We start from the raw sequence: 26,362 nt of genomic DNA on the forward strand, positions 1-26,362 counted from the left end.
CCCTTCGCTACTTAATCTGCACAACAACCCTGGAAGGTAGAGTATGGTGGCCCAAGGTGAGCATTTACAAAAAGTACTTGCTTATGTTCAAACCATCTCTCATACACTGTAACAGTAATATTTACAACAACCCTATAAAGTAGGGTTTGGGGTTATTATTCTCAGTTTACGGAAAGGGATCTGAAAGTGGGAGGCAGTAGCTTTCCTTAGGCCATGTAGCGAGTTTGTGGCAGAGGCAGAATCTAAACGTTCAGTTTCACAGAATTGAGGAAGGGAGAAGAAGAGGGTTCCAGCTAAGCAAAATGGTGGTTGCCTTTGCTAATGTCTTAGATGGATGATGTTAAGGCCAAGGAATGAATTAACCTTTCATGCCTCATTTGGAAAACTTGCACCCTGGAGACTAATACTGGCATGTCCACTGGTGCACATATTAAATGACTTTTGAGAAAAGATCATAAAACCTAAGACTGGTCACCATCAGTTCTACCCCATCAAGAGGAACAGACTGAAGGATCAATGGAAATATTTTGCTATCCAACATGATTTATAAGCCTCTGACCCATGACGTTTTTCCAAGATAGATTAATATCATGTCGGAAGAGAAAGAGACTAAGCTGAGCTTACAAAATAAAAGGTGAGTCAACGCAGGGGTGGGGGGATGGATATACTATTTTTTTTAATATAAAAAAATAAGATGACAAGTGTAATCTAGCAGCACTGTTTTTTAAACAAAGGGGCAACTAAATAACATTACTCTGTGATGTATTTTGTTGTTGTTAATAATAATGAGAGGGGTATTTTTCCTATCGGGCCAGAAAGAAAACCAACTGTGGCTTTCCTGTTCTTCACTTTGAATGGAAGCCAGATGTGGTGATGTATTAATCCGCTCTACCAATTTGTGTTATATTTTGCACTACTTCATATGAAGGAAGTTTTATCGTCCATCTTCAGAAATGTTTGCAAATAAATAATAAAGCTCCTACTAACTGCTGCCGCAGATCAAGTGGCTGTTAAAGGCCCAGCAGTGGGAGCAAGTTCAAAAGTTGGCAAATCCGGCTCTGTCATCCTTCACACCCCAACTGATGAGCTACACAAATGTTTCAAAGTGTGCTACTTTAAAAATAATTAGGAAATATAAATGATCAAAGCTGACGGGAAATTTACATCTAGTCTCTGAGAATTAAATTCCTGAGTCTACTCAAGGATGTACCATTAATTATTAGTTTATTTCAGTCCGCAGCCCAACCTAACTCTGAAGCACAAGAGATTTGTCATTCATTAATTAGCATGCCAATCGTGGGATTAAGACAGTGGTGGCCAAACCTGGCCCTCCAGCTGTTTTGGGACTGCAATTCCCATCATCCCTGACCCACTGGTCCTTTCAGCTAGGGGTGATGGGAGTTGTAGTCCAGAAACAGCTGGAGGGCCATGGGAGAACCCTTGGATATCCTATGTAGGTGCAATATATAAATTTAGGGGAAGAGCTAGACTAAGCTAGTTGCACACAGATCTCACTGAAATGAACAAGTCTTCAGTTAGTCATTACTAACATTTCACATTGACTTCAGTGGGACTGAATTATAACTAATATGTGTGTGTGTGTGTGTGTGTGTGTGTGTGTGTGTGTGTGTATAATATATATATGTGCTGACTATTTGCCATAATAAACATTGATTGATGCTGTTTTGCACCCATCCCCCCAACCCCACTAATGAGATCTTGACAGCAAAACTGAATCTGAACATTCAAGAATACATTAACCATTTAAACTAGGTTCAATAAATTCCATTAGATTGTTTGGTCATTATGGCTTTTGTGAGAATCATTGTTTATTTTGATAACTGAGAAGAAGAAAGCATTCATTGTCACCCTATTATTCAGTGTGCAAATAATGATCCAGCTAATTCAATAGACCAAGGGTGGATCTACACACTGGGAAAAAGACCCAGCTCACATTCCAAATCTGGTAAAGATGGAGGATAGTTTTCTTTGGTCTGTATGCTCTACATTTTGTGGAATCATATAGGATGTTTGTCAGTATTGTGCTCCATTTTTTAATCTACTGACTTTTGAAGAATAAATTAATTTCATGGTTAGGCATGCCAAACAACTGAGTTTTATCAAGACAACGTTTTGCTTACCAAAATAGTGTAATTTGTTTGAGCTGCTATGGCATCCTTAAATTGTTGCATTTTCTCAGAGTCCTATAGGCAAAAAGAAATATTTAGAAATAATAAACTGGCAGAAGGCTTTGTAACCAAAGTACTATTACTATTAGATTACACAAATTTCATTAGAGATAGTGGACTGAAGCATGGATGTAGCCAGGATTGTTAGGGGGTGCAGTCTTTTGTTGGAGGCAGGGTTTTTTTGGGGGGCAGAACCTCAGATTTGTATAGATTTTATTGATTTGGGAGGGGGCAGCTGCCCCCTACCCTTCCTCAGCTACACCCATGGATTGAATGCAGCCTTTACAAGCAGTAGACAAGCAAATAAAAATCATTCTCATTCTCATTTGTCCAATCTTACATTCAGTTTGCCACATTTCTGTAGCAATTTTTTAAAAAATGCAATCTTCATGAAAATTCTTCAGCATTTTTGTGCAAATTTCTCCTAATAAGCACGTCTATGGATGTACACATTTTTGAATGCATTTTCCAGTAATATAATGCATTTTTGTATGTTGCTTTCACTAATATATTTATTAAAATATTTTAATGGATTTTCCATGTAAACCTATCAAACATACATGCATGTGAATAAACCTAGTGCAGATATATTACTTTTTATGCACATTCCCCCTCCCTCCAATGCATTTTTGTGAACACAAGTTGGTTGGACAACTGTATCAAAATCTGGATAAGTGTGCATTTTGAAGGATGGCTTGTTTTGGTTCTCATATTGCTTTGGAAGTGTGAATTTTATACATTCAGCTTTAAATGTGAACTGAATTGAATTGGTTCCCCATCCCTATCCTTTGCTATCCCAAATATTTATTGTGTGGTGGTTACTTAGAATGCATTGGATTCTTACTTTTGCTGAGAAGTTACAACTGAGTTTTGCAAGGTCTCCAGTGACATTGTCTAAGGAAACCAAGCCCAATGTATGTTGTGGCTTCCCTGAGGTCTTTCACTGCTTTTAAACTGGGGTTCATGTAACATTGCCAAATATTAACAGGGGCAGGTGGAACAGATGATGATGGTCCGCTGTTTTTAGCATCAGCCCTAACATGTACAGCAGTACCTTGGTTTTCGAACGTAATCCATTCCGGAAGACCGTTCGACTTCTGAAATGTTCGAAAACCAAGGCACAAAGGGCGGTCTGCAAATTCAATCGAAAAAATTGAAACAAACTCAGCGGAAGCCGTTCGACTTCTGAGGTGTGTTGAAAAACGGAAGCATTTCTTTCGGGGTTTTCAGCGTTTGAAAAGGAAAACATTTGACTTTTGAGACATTTGAAAACTGAGATACCACTGTAGTTTCATTTTTAAAATAGAGACAGATGAAAGGCTTTTTCAGAGTTACAAGTGAGATGGCAAAAGCACTATCGCCATGGCATATGGCACACTCATCCCACTGTCTTCTCCATTTGCACTTTTCTCATATTTTCTGGGTGCTTCTCAAACATGCACCAGGTCTGTTGGGTCAGAGAAAACACCTGGGCAAAACCAGCACGGGTGACAGAGTCTCTTTTACACCTCTGAGTCGTCCCCCCCCCAAAAAAAAACCCCTATTGTCTCCAGCTGCAAAAAGGAAGTCAAAATGTTGAAAGGAAACAGTAAAGTATATTGCATTTGTAGCTGGAAGGATTTAACGAGTTCAAATGCTATGAGGGGAGATGGGATAATTACCTCAGGGGGAGAAAATATAGTGGGAGAAGGTACAGAATTGGCCCACTGAGCTCCCTGCTGTGCTCATTTGTACTGCAAGCACCACTGAATTGCTTTCCTTAGGGGTGAAGGGCACACTTCACGCAAATGTGTGCCTTGGCAGACTTTTTGTTTGTTCGTGAAGAAAAGCATCTTTGGGACGTTGCAGTCGAGAGCTGCGAGTGGGTGCTTAATTCTTTGCTTGCCTGCCTACCATTTTCCCACACTGAAATGGCTCCTCCAAGCTGATTTCCCCCTGTAGGATTCCAGATGTACGTTTGTTTCTGGAGCTTTATGTCGATGTGAAGAGGGTGGGGTGGAAGGGTGGGGGAAGCAGCTGGGTTGATGTGATTTTGAGCTGAAAATTGCCAGATAGGGAAAGAGTTCATCACTCTTTTCCCTTCTCCCTTTTCTGCTTAGAATTGCAAACTCCAAACCACTGCTTTTCTTCATTGTGTGTACACTGCCCCGTAAAGGTAAAGGACCCCTGACAGTTAAGTCCAGTTGCGAACCACTCTGGGGTTGCGGCGCTCATCTCGTTTTACTGGCCAAGGGAGCTGGCATTTGTCCGCAGACAGTTTTTCCGGGTCATGTGGCCAGCATGACTAAGCCACTTCTGGCAAAACCAGAGCAGCGCACGGAAATGCTGTTTACCTTTCCGATTGGCAAGCCCTAGGCTCAGTGGTTTAGACCACAGCGCCACCCGCACCCCTACATTGCCCTTTACTAAATGTTTAAAAGGCGATCCAGGGCCTATACACACTGGAACTTATGTGGATTTGAAGTGGCTTCTAAATTAATTTGGTTATCATATTATTACTATTACTATACCCCACCCATCTGGCTGGGTTGCCCCAGCCATCTGGGCAGCTTCCAGCGCATATAAAAACACAATATAACATCAAACATTTTTTTTTTCCAAATACAGGGCTGCCTTCAGATGTCCTCTAAAAGTTGTGTAGTTCTTGACCAAAATTTGAGTGTGGACAATGAAAACGAAGTCATCTTATTACATTACAATATCAAACAAATTGAGAGTGCACTCCTTTAATTTTTAAAACAAAGGCGCACACCTTTCTTTGAGGGATGGAAAACCCCCTATGGCAAGAGGCATCATGACATGGGCCATCCCTTTATGATAGTGCAATGTGGGCAGCTGCACTGTGTGGAAGCTGCCAACTCTTCAAGTCACCCTTAAAAAAAACAAAAAAACCCACCCTTTACAAAATTGCTGCGGCCAAATCTGAAGTTGAATTAAAAGCTCAAATTTGCTTCCAAAAATTATGGGCAATCTATCACAACAATCTCTTGACAATCTCATTGCTTTGCCGACTGGATCCTTTAATTTAGGGTTCGTTAATCTGAGGACCACAGGCAGACTCCAATTTTTAACTGCAAGGGGGGCTGAGCATTTGTCAATAATATCTCTTAGAGTAGCAAATGGCACCATTTAGTGGGAAGAAATTCCAATGAAAATTCTTGTTACTATGTATTATGCATGGCTGTTTATTTGTATATATTTTAAAATTTTATATATGGATGTTTTATGATGGCCTATACTTGTAATGCCTAATAAAGATTTGGCGAAGTAAGTACTCCATTTTTTGTGTGAGTTCCCAACTGCCCCAATTGTCATTTAAAAACTTTTCCTCAAGTTTTTTATTATTAAAAACTGACGCATCCAAGTGGTACTCTACTGTGATGCCCAAAGGGGTTTTTTTTGTGGACCTCCAAGTCCCCACCCCTTTGTCCATTTTAGAAACATGAGCAGCAGTAGCTCTCTCAAGTTCCTTACAGGAAGTATTCCCAACTTTACCTGGAGATAACAGGTATTGCACCTTTCACCTTCTGCCTGCCAGGCACATGCTCTGCCACTGAGCTATGGCCCTTCCACAGGAACTGAGCAGGAGAAGGGCCAGAGGGAGAGAGAGGAGTGGTGAGAGTGGTCTCATTCAGAGGAGTCTTACTAAGGACATCTTATTCAAGCCCCGCCTCTGCAAATCCAGAGTTGGCCCTGTTCCTGCAGGATATAACAGCATAAAGGGGTGTGTGTAAATCTTACCTGCAGAGATGATTTTTTATCAACCATTCCTTTGACAAAAGTTAAAGCTTCGGGAGTTGCAGATCGGATGTTGTCTACTCTTCCTTCTTCAAACCGCCGTATGGAAGCGCTTTCATAGGTGGGAACAAGTCTCCCGTATAATCTACAGGCACGGTGAAATACATATAGTGATTTTAGCAGGGGTGACGGTATGAAATAAAAATAGGCTCTCCGGGTTTTCGTTTTGCAGCCTTGACTTTTATTTGGCATAATATTTCATGTTTATGCTAATAGAGTTCTAGACAAAGGCTAGACATGGCATCCCCCTTTTAAACGACAAGATTGATGCACATATGGCTGAATTCATTTTGGTTAATGCGGTACTAGTCAAGAAATCCTTTATGTCTGACGACAGGGCTAGTAAAGCCGTTTGCTTGCTGTAAGCTCAAGGAATATGTCATTTGTGCTACATAATGAAATCACGGCATGATTCATCATTGGCTTGTGGGATGGCAACTCTTTTTATTTCAATTCAATAGAGAAAAAACAACACCATACTGTTCTGTGATTAAAGGGAGACATAGAAGAGCGGTGATTCCTATGCTGTGTACCAGGGCGTGATACCGGTACAGTGGTACCTTGGCTCCCGAATGGCTTGGCTCCCAACAAATCGGCTCCCAAACACCACAAACCTGGAAGTAAGTGTTCTGGTTTGTGAATGTCCATTTTGGCTGTTGGCATTGCTTTCAGGGCCAATCAGCCAATCAGAAGCCGTGCCTTGGTTTGTGAACATTTTTGAAGTCAAACAGACTTTCAGAACGGATTGAATTTGGGAACCAAGGTACCACTGTATGCTATAAGAGGGCCTGATGCGTGTTTTGAAAAATTAAGGCATCATAGATGAGATGCATCCACCATTCTATGTCCATTGGAGTGGAGAGGTCCAGAGGTGTTGATCTTTCCACTCTCTGCCAAAATAGGAGTAGTTTCAAAAGTGCCAGAAACTTACTCCTGATTGTGGGAAGGCCACAATCAGCAAGTGAGAAGCAGGAGCAGACTTTGGTCTTCCAAATTTCATTGGTGCGCTATGTGAGGCCAAAAGTCATTACCTCCCTGCCTCTCACCGTATATTCTTCTCAATTCACTACATCATGCTTGGGATGCTCTGAGGCGCTCCCTAGGCCCAGGCCCCTGGGCGGAACCGGTCACGTTGCCCTAAATCCACCTCTGTCCTGAGGAACCTGAGTGTGCCCCCTTCACTCATCCTCCATAGTGCTGGGACGAATCCCTTGCTTAGAAAGACATGCACAAACCAGAGATCAAAGGTTGTTGTTGTTTTTGCTTTAAACCATGGTGATAAGTCAAAGTTTGTTCTTGGCTTACTGATCATGATTTACTGATCATGGCTTATATGAGTGAAACAAACCATTATCCCTAATTTGGACATGACACTAAGAGATTGTAGTTGGTTTCTCCCTAGCACTAGTGGGAAGGAGCAAAACAGCCCAGTTTGGCATAAATCATTAACAATGGTTTACTATAGTGTGTGAACTAGGGTGGTATATTTTTCAGGAGTTAATGTAATAATGGAAAGTATGAATGTGACAAACTGAAAACATGTGCATAGGCACAGATCACACTGGCTGCAAATCCCAGCTGAGCACAAACTCCATGTTTAAGACTACAAGAACATAAATTGGAGGTTCCATCATAGCTTATATTCATGAGCAACTGGTCTGTATAATCTCTTTTAAAAGCCATCTAAACGGGTGGCTGTCATTCTTGTGACACTGAATTCCATAATCCAGCTGTGAAGATGTGCTTGTTGCAATGGAATGTGTGAAATGGCCTTAAAGTTAAAGCATAGTATCTCTAGACACTCTAGCTGCAGTTCTCACATCTGTATTTCCTCCGCTGTGAGGTCCTCCAGGTTGTGGTTGACAGATGGCACTTGGCCGAGGCAACATTGGTCCTTAGCTTACAGTGGAGAACACATCGAACCAATTTATAGGCACAACTATCTTTCCTCCTCACAGTCTATTGCACAGAGATAGGATATCACATTGTTATTGTGGCACTGAGGCTTGCAGCTGAAGGAATGTGCTGCCCTACCAAGGCTAGAATGAGGCCAGGGCATGCTTTGATCAACTGGGTGGAAAAGCTTGCTGTTTCACGTTAAAGATCCCATGCTGAAAAGCAACACAGAGAAGGCTCCAAGGGAATGTGTATGTTGCTCCCTACCCCACTCTTTAGATTAATTTACTGAAGAGAATTTCAAAGCCATTTGTCTACACTGAAAGCAAACCTGGCTAGGTCACAGAGCAGCAGCTAAGCACCTTAATTTTGTAGAATGCCCTTTGTTCACCTCCATCTTCACATGCCCCTTTTTCTTTAATGTTACGCTGATAAATGTTTGCTGTCTAGCAAAGCTGTTCCCCCCCCTTTTCTTTTTTACATGGCTCCAGGGCATCTCATCTAATTTCCCAGTTAAATTCATGATGCTTTAAGCAGGGAATGTTTGCTACTCTTCAGATTCTAATGGCAACGAGGATAATCTGCATCTATATACTCTGATTTGTCTGCTAATTAGGGCCTATTACTCTTCTGCTTGTTCACTGCAGAGTGGGCTTTGTTTCCTTCCTGGCTGCACCACAGCTAGGAGGCTGGAAGTGGTTGAACAGCTACTTATTGGTTTGACCATTTTACTTTAGTAAAATGGCACCCTGAGTGAGGACAAAAATCCCCCCCCCCCAATTCTTATTTTCACAATAATTCTTTTTGGTACAGTTGCTTGGATCTTCTCAGTAGGCACCTGTGTTGTTGTTGTTGTTGTTGTTTTGTGCCCCCTTGGCTTGCCCCCCTGTGCAGGGGAACCAGGCAGAGGGCCTTCTCGGTAGTGGCGCCCGCCCTGTGGAACACCCTCTCATCAGATGTCAAGGAAATAAACAACTACTTGACTTTTAGAAGACATCTGAAGGCAGGCCTGTTTAGGGATGTTTTTAATATTTGATGTTTTATCATGTTTTTAATATTCTGTTGGAAGCCACCCAGAGTGGCTGGGGAAATAATAATAATAATAATAATAATAATAATAATAATAATAATAATTTTTTGCACTGCCCTAAATCCAGCACTGCTGTTAGCAACAGCCAATGAAGTGGATCAGAGGTGGGGAAATGCATCATGTAATGACATTAGGCCAAGGCCTAGGTTGTACTACAGTTTATGCAGAGAAGGAAGGAAATGCCACACAGGGCTGCCCTTTTCAGAGGGGCGTGAGGTTGGTTTGATTGGGCAACAGGAAGGTGGGAGTTGGGAACTGATCTGCACACTGGAAGCAGAATGACCGAAGACAGGTGTAGCAAAAGCTGGCCAAGGGGAGGGAGGATCATTTGTCCAGTTGTCCTATCTGTTTGCTTGCTTGCATCTTGTGTGTTGATATACCTCCCCCTTTCAATCATTTGGTTCTCAAGGTGGTGTGGAATAAGATTAATAGTGATCAAAACAATAGAGGCATCTGATGAGAGATGAACTTGGACCAAGTGCAAGAAGCAGGAAGGGGAAGGGGAGGTAGACCTTCTGCTTGCATTTCCTGCTTGCATTTTCTAACCATCATAGTTGGACCCAGCATTTAACACCCAGGATGGCCAGGTTCAAACACCACAGCACCAAGATGCTTCTCTAACACAACCTCTATTCTGTCATTCTACTTGGTGCTCCAAAGATGAGCAAGGATGAATTATAATGTTCTCTCTGGACAGACTGTGTGTCTCCACTGGTGATCTCAAGGCTTCCTGGATGTCAGGCTTGACCCAGGTGTCAGGCGGGAGGGCAGGGAGAGACAGAGACAAATATTAGCTCTCTTATTTTGTGCTCTGTGTCCCAAAATGCTGGAGGCAGCATAACCTTGGCCTTCCTGGATATCTGATGGAAACAGATATTCATCTCAGGGCCAACCTAGATGATATATTTGTGTGAAGAATGTCTTTAAGTGTAAACTGTAGGTGTGAGTGCCCATTCTCCACCAATCCAGACTTAGATCCTGATGGAAGACCCCCACGATGGTCTTGAACTGGATTGGGTCCTGCATGTCTGCTATTTGCATGAAGAAGAAAGCTCCCATTCATAGTTGTCAACTTTCCCCTTTGCTTGCGAGGAATCCTATTTGGAATAAGGGAATTTCCCTTTAAAAAAGGGAAACGTTGACAGCTATGCTCCCATTGCCACCAGTGGGAGCTTTCCTCCTGATGCAAATGGCTGGTAAAGGGTTCCTGATGTAGATTGGAAACAAGGGAGACATAGGGTTAAATAAGCATACCCACTGCTAGTGTCCCACTGTCCCAGTCTTGATTATTTCCCCAAAACCTGCAATTTATACTTACATAACCATCCACACAGTTACTAATAGTGTGAACAATTTCTACCTTGACTCTCACTCTCCTAAAGGTGAGCAAGAAGGTGGGGTCCCTGGGTCCTGAGAAAAGGCTCTGATATTTTGCTCATTCTTGCCTGGAGGTCTCCCAGAGCATAATCTGTGGTCAGCTATTGAACTGCAAGCTTCAAATAAGAGATGATAGCTGGTTTATTGATTTTATTATGTGAACTGCTCTGAGACCTCTGGGTATAGGGCGTTATATAAATTCAATCAATAATCAATAATAAAAAATAATCACATACCTGTAAAATGCCAGCTGTAGTGCCACTTGGATGTAGGCATCTGGGCTCATCTTCTGTTTCTTGATAAACTCTTTTCCGTAGTTTTCAAATTTATAAGCAATAAAATCTAGATTTTTCACCATCCTAGAAAATGATGAAAAACTCCAGAAGTGAGTACAGGAAAGTTATTGTGTAATTTATTTATTTTAATCTTTTTTTGTTTCTCCTGGTGTATGCCCCAAAGTAGTTAGGCAGGTGATGTTGTGATCTGGGCCATTGTGACAAATTCCTTGTATTATATGTCTTGTTCAGAGCTGTGTTATAAAAGCTATAAGATCATATCACATGTTGGAAAATGCAATGCAGGAGAAAAAGGCTTTGTAGGGACAGAAGGAAACATGCAAAGAGCTAATACTTCAATTCAAATTGTCTATTCAAATGAGTTGTTTGCTATCACTCTTGCCTATACATTTTCTCCCCACTCTGTATGTCTTGACTTATTCATTTGCTTGCTTAGGGTGCACCATATGTACAAATAGAGGTTGCTCTTTGCATTTTATGCAAAGGCTAAATGCTGTATCCAATTTACTTCCTGTCATGTTTGCAGTCATTTATTATGTGACAGAAACATAATAATAAGTATTACATTGCCATGGCAAATGTGGAGGCACAATCTTGTGTGACGCTTAGCCCTCATAGTTTGCTTTTGTTCTGTTATTCCTCCCCACCCCCTGTTATACTAAGGATGAGATATCATTATGGTGTTCTCAAAACCCTTATTGGTGCAAATTTCCAGGGTTTGCCACAGCACATACCCTGAATTTGGTTTCCCTGGAATGAGGCTAACTGGTGTTTTGTGGTATATCGGATATTTTTGCATATATACAGGTTTTGCTGGTGCTATTTTTTCTAGAAAAAGAGGTGCCAGGACTCAGCATGAACACCTCTCTTGTTCTCTTACAACGGCAATGGCGCCCATCTGAGAGGTGCCAAAACTGAGTTCCAGCAAATTGAAAAAATGTCCTGGATTTACCATATTGGAGAGTCACATCTTAAGTTGCTGCAGCAGATACTTCTTCAGAGCTGCCAGCAAGTCCTACAGCTCTGACCTTTTCCTCAGATCCCCTCAGTCAGAACCTGCAGCTCCTGCACAAACAGCTTGTTGACATCAACCCACAAAGCGAGGGGGAAGCGGAAGAAAGACACACCCCTTTCCCAAAGAAGCCTCCACCCATAGGAGCCAACTATTAGGGGCTGAGGTCCTTTAGGCCCCCCCAATAAAATATTTGAGGGGGCCAGGCCAAAGTTGATGGGCCTTGCCATTCAAATGGTGTGTGTGTGCCACATCATGTGATTGATTATGTGGGGCGGGGCTTACCAGTGCCCTCCTAATATTTTATTCACGTTATCACCTCTGGCTTCACCCATCTCCTTAGTTATGCATTGGACAACCATTTAGGCCCATTGGTGCCAATTATCCTAACGAAAGGGTTTCTGCCAGGCTGAACGCATATTGGCGATCCACTCTAGCACTCTATGACGATAAAAAGAGTCATGGAGATTATTCAGACTCCTACCATCTCATTGCAAGGCATTTGTCCTCTAGAAACGTGTCCATAGCTTATCCCCCGGGGGCAGACAACAGCTTTAGTAAAAGAAAGGGGGATGTTCATTGGGAAAATGGCAGAGAAGAAGAGTTAAAGCCCTTTTCTTCAGCCACAATCTATCTCTGTCGCTGACATGGGTCAAAGCAGAAAGAAATAGGCAATTCAGTCAATGAATATCCACCTTTACTGATTACAATCAGCTCCCATTCAGCGGTTAGTCAATCTGAAAGTCAATAAAAGCTTGCAGCCCTAATAACTTAAGCTGGAACAGCTATGATCTATAGCTTTTACTGTTTTTATTCATTTAAGAAAAGACCAACACATTAAAATAACCACCCATACACACACAAGTTGAAAATCTAATGAAACTATGGTACCTTTGAAGTTTTTCTGCTGATGACGCCAAGTGTCCCTGAATTTCTGGAGAACATTTCCACCTTAGTCTCCTTGGAGCAGGAAGTTCACTCACTGAATCGGCTCTGACCAATTTCTTTGCACCTTCTTTCCTGATTGTTTTAAATGACAGAATGCCAATAAATTTGCTGTTAGACACTCTAGAACTCAAAAAAGTTTTTTTGACATCAGACAGCTGACTGAAGATCCTACTGCAATTAACTAATCTACATGACATTTGCTGCCTGATCTATCTTCACTGCTGCTTCTGAATTGTTAATATTAATGTATTAGTAAGGTACTGTTAGTTACATTAGGTTGCATCCATTGGGCAAAATGGCCATGAATGGATTGGATACACCCAAGTATCCAGAGATGATCAATCCATTTGTGCCAGTCAGTCCACTAACACTGTCACCACTGATCAATACTTCTAGGCTGGTAAACTATTTTACCAACAAGACACACTAGAAAGCTCTCCTCCCCCGTTACTTAAAGTCATTGATGTAGTGACATCAAAGCTGAAATTCCAGGTTTATAATTTCATCACATTACCTAATTCTTTAGAGTTGTTATGCCATGGAAGCGATTGGCATCGCTAGGTGTCTCAAAAGACATCCCTTTGCAAGAGTCAAAAGTTTTTAAAAGGGTTTCACGGTGATTAAATTTCTGCATCTTTTTACATAAGCAAATTATAACCTACGTCAGCTGTGAAACAGCGGCACTGGTTTCCAGTTGGCTGCTGGGAGCAATTCAAAGTGTTCACATTGGTGTTTAAAGCCCTAAATGACTTGGGTACCAAACATCCGAAAGACCCAACTCCTTCCCCAGTGTTTCAATCAGCATATGGGGCCCTCTTGGTAGTTCCAGCGCCCTAGGTAACTTGGGGAGAGTGTCGCAAGTGAGGGAATTCTCTGTGGCAGCTTCTAGGATTTTGGAATCATATGCTGAACACACCTCTTTACCCGGACCTTCGACACCTAAGATATATATATTTTAGGACCCACCCTATTTTTCTGATTTTAAGTTGTTTTAACTGATCTTATTGTATTTTTGCATTGTTGTAACTTGCTCTGGGAATTTATGACAAAGGGTGGGTAAGAAATCTAATAGTTGTACCTCGGAGGTCGAACAGAATCTGTTCTGGAAGTCCGTTTGACTTCCGAAATGTTCAACAACTAAAGCGCAGCTTCTGATTGGCTGCAGGAAGTGCTGCAGCCAATCAGAAGCCCTGGATGCCCCTTCAGACATTCAGCTTCCAAAATAATGTTTATAAAACGGAACACTCACTTCCTGTTTTCAATCATTTGGGAGCTGGAACGTTCGACTGGAGCAAAGGTATGACTGTACGTAAACAACCAAATAAAATTTAAAATGTGCATCTCATCAAGGTGCTACCAATTTCCAAAATGTCACTGGAAGGACTGCATAATTCCAACAGCTGAGGAAGATAAGCAATACTCCAGTGACATTGGAGAAGAGAAGGAAGTAATAGCTTACAGGCCCACCACAGGCAACTTACATGTGTCTGAGCAAATGTTCAATGCATTGTACCAGGACGATCCCATCAAAAGGAGAATGTTCGCACACTGTTCCGCAAACTCCATCTCTTCCCACAACAAACTGAGCAGGGGGGGGGGTATATACAGACAGAAACAGCAAGTGAATCCTTCCACCTCTTTTACTGAGTTGTATATTTATTTTAAAACTTCTAGAAAACTTCTTAAAACTTCAGTTTTTGTTCCGGAAAAATATCCCGAAGCAGTTTAAATTCTGCAGGTATGTTCCCATACCCTCCAACATGCTGCAGTGGGAAAACCAGGATGCCTGGCTTCTGGGGCCATGCGCCTGCATGAGTCACATAACCCATTCAGCTTTAAGTGTGAATTGACCTAGATTTCATACACCATCCCTGTGGCTGCGCATGTGCATCAGTCTTGGCTGCAGGTTTTGGAGGGTCTTTGGGTAATGGGCCTCCCTTCTTCAGGGAGCTTAACTCCTCACTGCAGCAGGTCTAGGGACTTGTCAGTGTACCACCACCACCAACAGGGCATACACATTTATGAGGGTAAGGGATAAATGTGATTCTGTTCACATTTAAAAACAAGCCTACCTAATTCACACTTTCTGAATGAACCAAAACCACAGAAATTCAAAATTCACACTTCTCTCAATTTTGCAGTGTATTCTTCTCCCCCACCCCCCCAAGCCCCAGTCAAGCAATGCCTACAAAACGCACATGCTGAGGCAATGTGTGCAAAAGAATGCATTGGCTAGCAAAAAGAACACACGACAATGTATTCTTTGTACAGCCATCTATTCCAGCAACAAAATCATCAAGTTTGCTGATGACACTACGGTGGTAGGGCTCATTTCAGGAGGGGATGAGTCCGCCTATCGGGACGAGGTGGAGCGGCTCTGTGTTTGGTGTGGAGAGAACAATCTGGCTCTTAATACGGCTAAGACCAAGGAATTAGTGGTGGATTACAGGAAAAAAAAGGCGGACATTCAGCCCTTGCATATCAATGGGGAACGGGTGGAGAGGGTGGCGGAATTCAGGTTTTTGGGAGTAACTATCGATCAGGGCATGACTTGGAGCGCAAATACCACTGCTCTGGTGAAGAAGGCCCAGCAGAGAATTTATTTCCTCAGACTTTTAAAGAAGAACAATCTGAGTGAGAGACTGCTGGTGTCCTTCTACCGAGGCTCCATAGAGAGCATTCTTACATACTGTATTTGTGCTTGGTTCTCCAGTTGTACAGCTAGGGAGAGGAAGGTGCTCCAGAAGGTCATAACCACAGCACAAAGGATTATTGGTCAACCTCTCCCATCCTTGGAAGAATTGTACGGTTCCCGTTGTCTTAGGAAAGCAAACAACATCCTGCAGGATTCATCTCACCCGGGATACAGTCTGTTTGCACTACTGCCGTCTGGCAGGAGATATAGAAACATCAAGTCAAGGACAAATAGACTGAAAAACAGTTTCTACCCGAGAGCTGTGGCCCTTTTGAATGCTGTAACTCGATAGTGTGACTTGGGAGATTGATGGGTGTGGGTGTGGGTGTGGCTGGAATGTGGTTTGTGGGTTGTTGTTGTTGTTTTGCTTTTGTTGTTTTTAAGGGATGGCATCCAATTTCGTTGCACTTGTGCAATGTTGCACGTGTGTAATGACAATAAAGAATCTATCTATCTATCTATCTATCTATCTTTAAAGGATATTGCTTTGCAAAAATGTGTGTGTGTTAGGCAAAATTGCATACAAAAAGTATACAGTGGTACCTCGGGTTACATATGCTTCAGGTTACATATGCTTCAGGTTATGGACTCCACTAACCCAGAAATAGTACCCCGGGTTAAGAAATTTGCTTCAGGATGAGAACAGAAATCGTGCTCCGGTGGCGCGGCGGCAGCGGGAGGCCCCATTAGCTAAAGAGGTACCTCAGGTTAAGAATAGTTTCAGGTTAAGAACGGACCTCCGGAACGAATTAAGTACTTAACCCGAGGTACCACTGTATTAGGAGAAATGTTGATTTCTCATAAGGACTTTGGGTGGGGAGGGGAATCGGAAAATGATGTGGAAATGTATAGAACAGAACTTGATGACTAGGAAACTGAAATTGACAGATATGCCCGTCTCTAGGCCCTTTGCAGATGCCTGAGGGTGGTGACACTTGATGCTGGTCCTGATGCTGGTTCCTCCCCATTTTTCCATGCAGATGCAAATTCACCCCTCACTATCTGCTGTGTTGGGCTCCTGGTCTTGCATGCCTGTATCTGGAGTGGAGTCAAAGGCCACAGCCCCACAAAGTCTTTGGCTGCAGGATGACATTTCCAATGTAATTACGGAACCACTTGCAAGCAGCAAAGGTCCTGATAGGCTGCACAGAGGCTTCCAAGAAAACTAACCCTGTACAAAAAGGTCGTGTTTTTTTTATCAGTAATGTGTGTTAACCCAAGCGAATTACAACAGCAGATATGCTCCACCAGACATTAATATAAAATAATGCAAGATTGGGGAAGACTAGATTCCTCACCCTCCCATGATGGATTCTTTAGCTTAACATTTTCCATTTGACTTAATTGGAAATGAATACAGCTATTTCTGCCTGTTACGCACTGTAGGCCAATTAGACTCACTCTTGTGAGTGTGGAGGAAATTATATGCTGGGAAGCAAATTATATATAGAGGTAGGGGATGTTATGCCACCCCATGTGGAGTCTGACATTGAGAAACACAAATGAGGATAGTACTTGCTTAATGGGAAACCTGAGTGAGGTAGATCTGCTCCTCAGGTCTAGAGGTCAGGGGTTGACCATGTGTGGCTGTGATGCAGAGAGCCGGCCAGTGTAATGTGTTGGTTAGACTAGCATGGTTTTGGCTAGGGACTGGTGATTAGCTAAGCAAACCTCAGGGTCAGGGGACATAAAGTTCCAGGTAATCTTCTATCTATGTAAAAAGGTAAAGGTAAAGGACCCCTGGATGGTTAAGTCCAGTCAAAGGTGACTATGACTAACTAGGCACCATGTGTCTTCAGTCTGGGACAGCAGCTCTGGGAGTATAGGGAAGATTCAGTTACTAATGACATAGTACATGCAACTACAGGTAGGGATGGATGGATCAGTCCGTTTTGGTTCCTTTTGCTAAGTTCAGTCTGAGCTTAGTTCTCCCCATTTCCAAATCAGTTAGCATTTTTTAATATTTACTTTCTATCTCACCTTTTCTCCAAAGAGCTCAAGATAGTGTACATGGTTTTCTCCCTCCCCAATTCATCATCTCATCAACCTTGTAAAGTAGGTTAGGCCCAAGATCACCCAGTGAGTTACATAGCTGAGGTGAGATTTGAACTCAGCTCTCCCAGGTCCTAATCTAACACACTAACTGCTATACTAATTGCATTTAAAAAATGCATGCATTGTCTTGAGCATTTCACGTTTTTGCAAGTGATTTTGCTGAATATCTGCCTGTCTATAAGCAATTTCCCCTCCTGGACTGCATTTCTGGTGCATCGTTTTTGTGACCATTTTTGTGCACACTACCTGCCCAAATACGTTTTGTTATATGTAGTTTTCGGGTTGAAAAATTCAGAGAAGTGCAAATTTCAGAGGGTACCTGCATCCTGGTTCATGTTTGGGAAGTACATATAACCCTTCCATGTTGACCAGCCTTTGACATGAGAACTCACGTGCACCAATAGCAACTTCTTACCTGCATAGGCTTATCATACCAACGATTGGCACCATTTTTACTGTAGCCTCCTCCATGCAGAAGCTGCAACGCCATGTTGGTATCTGTGGGTTCCTCCCCACTTGGACTATCAAGGCATACTAAGCAGATGCTTCGTTCGATCATATCAAGAGAGTCTCTGTTTGTAGAATCTGAGGAGAGAAACAATGGGCTTGGTGCAATGAATTACCGTTGGTTCTTCCTGCCAGGACATGCCTCTTCTGCAGTGTGCCAATGAGAGTTCCAAAATTGTATTTTGCTCTTTGAAAAATAAGCTTAAACTTTTACAAAGGGTGTGTGTTTGTATGTATGATATGATGAAGTATGAGCTTGGTAATGTAGGAATACTTTTTCACACAGCATATGGTTAAACTATGGAACTTGGATAGCTTTAAAAGAGGATTGGACAAATGTGTGGAGATGAAGGCTATCAATGGTTTTGAGCCACGATGGCTCATCCTCCATGGTTTTCTTTTTTTCCAGTGTCTCATTTTTCTAATGTTTCTTCATCTGTTTGCTTTTTTTTTTAAAGTCATGAAAGTTCACCAGCATTTTACTGTGAATTTCTCCTAATACACAGTTCTCTATGCAATTTTGCTTACCACACACACTTTTGTGCAAAACAAGTTCCCCTACTATAATGTATTTTGGTATGTTCCTTTCAATAATATATGCATTTAAATGCACCCTTTACCCTAGTATATACATTTTCCCCCCTTATTTGGCTGGAGGACTACATTGCAAAATTCAGAAAAGTGCAAATGTCAAAGGATGGTTGTGTTTGAGTGGGTGCAGAGTTTCGGAAAGTGCAAATTAGGAAGGTTTGCCTTTAGATGCAATTGATTCAAAATTCTCACCCATCTCTTTTCTGTGCTGTGGCATTTTAGGTTACAGGTGTAGAGTCACCAGATTAAATGTTCTTCAATGCCAAAAATAAAAACTCTGCATGGGGGGCAGGGGGTGGGACATCTGGCATGCCATGAGAGAGGCTTGGCTAGAATCCTCCTCTCTGACATCTAGTTTTGTATGTGTAAGATGTAATGGAGAAGCATTCTGTTGTGTGGTCCTTTCGCCTGCAGTTTAAAGTGGCACAGCAGAGAAACAGTTTTGCCACCTTTTTTTTGCTGTTTATGAGGAGCTGGTCACTGTCCCATCTAGAGACACGATGAGCAGAGAAGATGGGGTGAACAGGGTGAATGGCAAGAGAGGCAATTTGGTTGCCGCTTCCTAACCTTCAACAAGGATTGTCCTAGCTTCAGCCCACTCTGTTCTTCCATCAGATGTCAGGAGACCAATTGGAGGCAGCCTCTCTTCTTCATTCTCTGACATTTTGGCTATCTTCCGCAACTGAGTAAACAGATCCCCCTCACTGAGACGGCGAAAATTAATGACAACATCCAAAACAAAAAACTGGAGAGAAAGAGGTGGGCGAACAGTTAAAAGAAAGGGCAAAGCAATAGCCGGAACACACAATTTTAGTAAAAACGACCCTGCACGTTTCAAAATGAGTTTGAGCCAGGGCACTTAGCAGGATCCACTGACAAAGCTTTATCCCTTTCCTTCTCAACCTCCTCACATCAAAAAACTACACCTTGTTCATGGGAAGATAGTATGTCAAAGCGAAGACTACTCTGCATGGGTAAATGTCCTAGAATTTATCATTCCAGAATATAATAAGTAAAGACAATCGTTCTAAAAATCGATCACTTCGTTCATTATTTGCTCTTCTGTCTTGTATCATTTTGGTCAATAGTACCCTATCCCCATATTTTTCTTTTCAAACAAACGGTGCTGGTGATTATTGTAGTCTTTAATAGATAAACTACAGAAGTGAAATGTGATGGAGCTTAGTGGGACTTACTCCCAAGTACAGATGGGAAGGCCGGGGGGGGGGGGGGGACGGACGGACGGAAAAATCGGGAAAAACTCAGGTTTCTCCCAGTTTTTTTCCAGGCCTTCCCATCTCTACTCCCAAGTAAGTATGCTTAGGCTTGCAGCTTTATAGTGGCCAGTTATGGAAACCCACCCACAGAAAGAACTCAAGTGACAGTTCACCTGTGGTACATTTTTGGTGGTCAGTTAGAAAGCAAACCAGCACCCCCTCCCCTTGCTTAGTCAATTTCATAGCAAAATAGCAGGCTCAAGTTTTGGAAAAAAACTGCGTCCAATGAATATCCACACACCTGATTGTTACAAGCAACAATGATATGTTCCGGTTCAGGCATGATATTGCTTTTCTGGGCCACAAGGGTATCTTTGGTATGTCCTGGAAGACGATAGGAAGAAAAGAGTCCATAGTATTGCTTCATACAGAGAGGATGACCAGACAGCTGTCCACGAGCAAAATCAACAGGCACAGCATGGCTGGAGGGACAGAACGAGAGAGACAAAGCAAAAGAGACAAAAAGAGAGAGAAAGAAGTAGACAGAAAGGAAGAGAAGTCTAATCTGTCCTTTGTCTGTTTACAATTAGGTTAGATACACAACACAAATAGAATCATGCAACAATAAGATTACGGCAATGGGAAATAGACGGGCTCCCAGAGCAAAGCTGAAATTCACGATTCTTGACATGACTTACGATGCAACTGTATTTGCATTCAGTGGGCGAGTGTTAAAAAAGCAAACGGTAATGTATGCAAAACATAAGGACAGAAGGACACATTCCTTTTCCACCTCGTCTCTGTTAATGCACTCCACCTGAACTTCTAACCACACAGGTGAAAATATGTATGTGTTGTCATACATGACAGTGTGGCCTTCTGCCCTCATGTATCTTGTGGGGAGAAAGGGGAGGCCTGCCTGAGTCTTTGCATGGCAAGTGTTTCATAAGGAGAACCTCTACATCTACACCTCTACAAGTAGAGTGGCCCACTGGAGCAGCCCAGCTGAAAAAAGAAATAACCAACACAGTACAACTGCTTCTTAAGGATTGACATCTTGGAAAGACCATGATGCAACAAGATCTCTCAGACAGGTGTTTTGTAAAATACACATGGCCAGCCAGTGATCTGGACTGGTGGGGATTGATTAATTGGATGGATCTGAAGCAGCCACATCAGACACATTTATCATTGCAGAGAAGAAGCTCTCACAGTACATAAACCACAGGAATTATATGAGAAGCATGCTGCATACAAGAGGGTTGAGCTGATGCGCTTTTATTGAATTGGCAGCACTGCTGAGGTAACAAGCTTTGAATTGCACAAATGGACGACCAACATTTATCGGACACATTCAGGAACCTCAATGGAATAAAAAGCCACTCGGGATGCTATGCTGGGCCCATTTATTTATTATTAAGATTTATACTCCACACACACATTATCAAAGGAGACTTACAATATGAAAGTTAGGTTGCTAACCTGACAGAAGTTCGGTTCAGTTCGGTAATGTCTACACTCACCAGGGTGCCATTGGGGCAGACATCTAGCGTCTTGCTCAGTAGAATGAGCAGAGGGCCCCCACAAATGTACCAAGATTGGCTTACCACATTTGGAAGCAAGTGTTGTAATACACATTACCATCTTAAGCAGGAGGCCACCCGTAAGACCAGTAAGTGCAGACTCTAAAATTACATAACCGCACCATTGTCTCTGCACTAGGACTGGTTAGTTTGCATAGCATGGCTTCCTCTCCAATGAACTCTAGGATATGTAGTCTTTGGAGTGCCAGGCAGAGGTTGCTCAGATGCTCAGAAATGCACATGCACACGGTCAATCTTGCCTTTATGCTTTTCATATATTCTAGGGCTAAGACCTGTCATCAAAAAGATATTCCAGAGGTGATGCTAGACTTCACATTCTGGGACTGAGCTGTCTAGAGCCCAGCCGTCAAATGGCTCCTGAGTTAGGACTTTCAGCACACTTCTAAAGTGATGCCAAACTAGTTTTTAGAAACAGGTTTGCTCTGGTAGTGTACATGTAACCTTAAACTACTATCTGATGCAATTGGATCCTGCAGCTTTGTGAATGTGATTGTGTTTATGCTCCCAGTGAAATCATTGATTCTGATCACAAAAGCCAAGTTGCTTACGTGTCCAGCAGTGCTTTGTAATCAAGAACTCCAGAAATGAGATTGGCAGCAAACCTGTAAAAATCAAAGACAGAAGGAGCAAGAATTCCCTGTGATGAAGATCGGGTGGCATTGTCTAAATAATAATACGAAAATAGAACAGATACAATTGACCCTTTACTAGCTGGTAAACACCAGTTACTGGGCGTGTTTCAGATTTCTGATGTGGTGCCCTCAGACACCTATTGGCACCCAAGGCCCCCATCCCCCTCATTTTAAAAATGAGTTATTTTGTTTTATTGTGTGTAGGTGTGTGTGTGTGTGTGTGTGTGTGTGTATCTGTACTTCTTGTCCATATTCACCCAGTGCTTTTCCAGCTGCACTGGCTCCCGGTGGAGTACAGGGTCAGATTTAAGGTGCTGGTTTTGACCTTTAAAGCCCTTCACGGCCTAGGACCCTCATACCTACGGGATTGCCTCTCCTGGTATGCCCCACGGAGAGCCTCAAGGTCCATAAATAGCAACACCCTAGTGGAAGTTAGATTAGCTTCAACCAGAGCCAGGGCCTTTTCAACACTGGCTCCGGCCTGGTGGAACACTCTGCCTCATGAGACCAGGGCCCTGCAGGATCTGATTTCTTTCCGCAGGGCCAGTAAGATAGAGTTGTTCCGACTGGCATTTGGCTTGGAGCCAATTTGATTCCCTCCCCCTCTTTCTTTTTTCTTTTTTTCTTTTTTCTTTTTCCTCCTGTGATGAGGCTGCATTTTAATATCTTAATGTTTCAATATTTTAATGTTGTATTTTAATCTTGTTTTTAAGTTGTATTCATTCAACTTGTTTTTATTATTGCTTCTTAGCTGCCCTGAGCCCGGCCTTGGATGGGGAGGGAGGGGTATAAATAAAAATTATTATTATTATTATTATTATTATTATTATTATTATTATTTATTATCCATGCAGGGATGGGGTAGAGCACACAAGTCTGAGACTCTGTGGCTCATTCCTGCTAGTGTACAGGAATATGCCCATTGGTAAGTTCACAATTCTTGGTAAAAAGTTATCTGTATTTCTCTTTATATTGAGAAACATGCCATCATTTGAGTCTCCACTGGCAGTATGAAATGGAACAGCAGGAACACAAATGCACCATCTCAATGAGGGCCAACCCAGAAGTGATGCAGCAGCCTTGCCAATAGATTTCCTTTATTCTTAAGTATGCCTCTGCTTGCTCCTTGCTTTATATGTGAATGAGGTGATGTGAACAGAAACCCATCTGCCCTCATTGCATTTAGTTTGGTCCTCAGAAGCAGACCTCCAAAGAGCTTTGTCATTGAAATCAATACCTTGGTCAAATTTTTCCTAAGACCCAGACAACAGCCCTATCATTTCCTCCTGCCACAAGGTTCCCCCTGTTAGTTGATAGGCTTCCCATCTGCTCATGAGAGTTTACTGTTTATGGGCTCTCTCCACTGGAGAGATGCAAAACACTGTTTTCTAGAAAACAACGGTCACAATGAAGCTGTTCAGTTTCATGAGAGGAAGTATGTGTTCATGCCAGCATTTAGAATAGGGTGTTGCTGTTGTTGTTTATCCAAGTCTGTGTCCATTGTCATTGCAAAACAGAGTAATTCTGATTGACAACTAGGCCAGAGGTGGACAAATGATGATCCTCCAGATATTGTTTGACATTTTAAAATAGCATTTGCACACAGTTCTAACAGCAAGGAGGAACCTGGCTACAGTTCAGCAGCCGTCTCATGCTCCAGCTGGCAAATTTAGCATAATGTGTAGTTAGGCCCTCAAACACCATAGACCAGAGATGGACACAATGGTGCCCTCCATATCTTGTTGTATTCCAATTCCCATCAGCCCCAGTCAATATGGCCAATGACTAGTGATGATGGGCGCTGGAATCCAGTGGTATCTTGGGGGCATCACATTTGGCTCTTCTGGAGTAGGCAATGCAGAGCTTGATAGACCAATGGTCTGTGCCCATACAAGGTATATTCCTGTATTATTCACCACCTTGCAGTATTAAGGCTGTAATCCTATGCATATTTACATGTACTAGTATGAACCTCTGGGACTTTCCTTTGAGTCCATTTGGCCTGTAAGTTGGTGAATTACAAAAGGGAACATCTCTACCCACAACACTTTACTTTTAGTCTTCTTTCACATGTCTCATTCCCCAATGAGATCTTTCTGATTGACCCATTTAGCGGAACACGTTTTCTCTCATCTTTTATTTCCCATCTTTTTACATATATATGGATTGCAAAGTGCTGATGTTTCCAAAACTGTGCCTAGTCCAGATATGGATCTCTCAGGAGGCTGCATGCCATTGTGAGCACTGATGGGCCCAATCAAGAAATGATTGTAGTGTCATTTTTGCCAAGAATACTTGCCAAGAACCAGTTTGGAAGGGGACGAACTTATGTATTCCATCCCCTTTTCAACAGAAAAAGAAGCCTAGGTCGGCATTGTGAAAGTTGACGTCACTGTTTATGGGTTCACTTGATATATTTGTGTAACACAATATTTCATTTTTGTTCCCAGGTTTTGGGAACATATTCAAAAATATGTTGCACCATCTCTGAATACAAAGTAGGGTGTAGTGACCATTAGGTCACATTGTACAATGTTACTCCAGCGTTGTGGATATTTTGAAATACTTGTGTCATTGTAGCTAAATCAGTGGCTCATCCAGTTTGTCTAGGACTGGGCTCATAAAGGGACCCCTGACCATTAGGTCCAGTCGTGACTGACTCTGGGGTTGCGGCGCTCATCTCGCTTTATTGGCCGAGGGAGCCAGCGTACAGCTTCCGGGTCATGTGGCCAGCATGACTAAGCCGCTTCTGGCGAACCAGAGCAGCGCGCGGAAACACTGTTTACCTTCCCACCAGCACTTTGACATGCTTTCGAACTGCTAGGTTGGCAGGAGCTGGGACCCAGCAACGGGAGCTCACCCCGTTGCGGGGATTCGAACCACTGACCTTTTGATTGGCAAGTCCTAGGCTCTGTGGTTTAACCCACAGCGCCACCCACGTCCTAGGACTGGGCTCATAGTGCTCATAAAATGCTGCAGATCATTTGTGAAAAATGGCAGCTTTTCAAACGGATCTGACTTTTCAGCATTGGACTAGGCATTATTTACACAGCGCTTTGAAATCTGAATAACTTTCCTGGATACCTTTTGTTTTACACTCCCGCTACACCCCCACACTCTGTTCCACAGAGGCTTTAAACTGAACACAAGAGCACTTCCCTTTGTGACATGGACATCTCAGATCAGGCGCATGCTTTGCTTTGCTGCAGTTCAGTGAGTTGTAACTATCGCAAAGCAGAAGCTGATCTCTCATTGGGCAGGATCTCCCTGAAGATACTTTCCCTGCAACAAACTATGCCATAAAGCAGGAACAGAAGCTTCACATACAGTCTGTTGTCTAGGAATGTTGTCATTTTGTGTTCACATACAGTAGCAAAGACACTGAATATATTTTCCTTGAAAAATGTGACCCGTGGCCTCTGGTTTCCACATGACAAGACACAGAAGCTTTCTCTTCCAACTAAGCCACAGACTTTGATCCACATCAACCCTGTTAGGCAGAAGTACTTGCATTGAAACTCATTTTTAAATTCGTAAAAAGTTTTTACAGCAATGTTGTAATACTAACAAAAAGGTGTATTTATATCAATGACATCTACAACATTTTGTAAATACAGTCTGTCCTCAAGTTGAATGTGCTTCGGGTTGAGCGTGTTCGAGTTGTGCTCCGTGGCAACCCGGAAGTAACGGAGCATGTTACTTCCAGGTTTCACCGCTCGCGCATGCACAGACGCTCAAAATGACGTCACGTGCATGTGCAGAAGCGGCAAAACATGACTCGTGCATGCACAGACGCGCCGTCATGTATTGCGTTCCGTTTGGGATGCGAACGGGGCTTCGGAATAGATCCCGTTCGCATCCCGAGGTACTACTGTACCTTGATATCTTACAGATCAATACCAGTAACGAATGAACACAGTCCATTTTATAAGAGAAGTATTAATGCTTCTTCATTTGCATGCCCAGACCACAAAGGCTGGTTTAATGATGGTACTGTTTGGCCACAATAGTAGATGGAGGGATGGTTCGCCCTCCCCCCCCCCCAATGTAATCTACAGATACCTTACCTCAGTTGGTCATTCACATCTTGGAACTGTTGCTGAGCAAAGATAACTGCTGGGCTGGAATTGACTGGAAGGGCCAACCGGTTGTTAAGGTACATGTCATCCAGCCAGTAGTTTAAAACCTACAAGGGGGGGGGGAATGGTTATAGATGATTACATATCTGAGCAATACAGGGCATGCCTACTGTGCTTATTAGTGTGCTTAATTCTGAATCTAGGCATCTGCTGGAATAAAATTCCTTGGAGACTTTTGTTCATTGCTGTAGGAACAGACGCTGAAAGGGAAAAAAAAGTCCTTCCCCCACATTCCCTGGAGTCCTAAGGAAGAAGAGCAAAAGCCAAATTCTGTGTTAGAATCTCTCGGGTTTATGATCAGCCACTGGAATTTTAC

General features: G+C 42.6%; 1 protein-coding gene across 1 annotated transcript in view; it reads right to left on the bottom strand.

Moving 5' to 3' along the window:
* Nucleotides 1-26,362, bottom strand: part of CHAT (choline O-acetyltransferase) — a 48,497-nt gene that overhangs the window by 8,043 nt on the left and 14,092 nt on the right. The window contains exons 4-13 of the mRNA XM_083614728.1: nt 25,975-26,093; nt 21,824-21,877; nt 19,973-20,153; nt 19,022-19,199; nt 17,772-17,941; nt 14,088-14,188; nt 12,550-12,678; nt 10,587-10,709; nt 5,931-6,072; nt 2,142-2,204 (exon numbers count right to left, since the gene is read on the bottom strand). Of these exons, the coding sequence (XP_083470854.1) occupies nt 2,142-2,204; nt 5,931-6,072; nt 10,587-10,709; nt 12,550-12,678; nt 14,088-14,188; nt 17,772-17,941; nt 19,022-19,199; nt 19,973-20,153; nt 21,824-21,877; nt 25,975-26,093 (1,260 nt within the window). The remainder of the gene's footprint in view (nt 1-2,141; nt 2,205-5,930; nt 6,073-10,586; nt 10,710-12,549; nt 12,679-14,087; nt 14,189-17,771; nt 17,942-19,021; nt 19,200-19,972; nt 20,154-21,823; nt 21,878-25,974; nt 26,094-26,362) is intronic.

The sequence above is a fragment of the Podarcis filfolensis genome (genome assembly GCF_964270895.1).
Source record: "Podarcis filfolensis genome assembly, chromosome: 5".
Lineage (NCBI taxonomy): Eukaryota > Metazoa > Chordata > Lepidosauria > Squamata > Lacertidae > Podarcis > Podarcis filfolensis.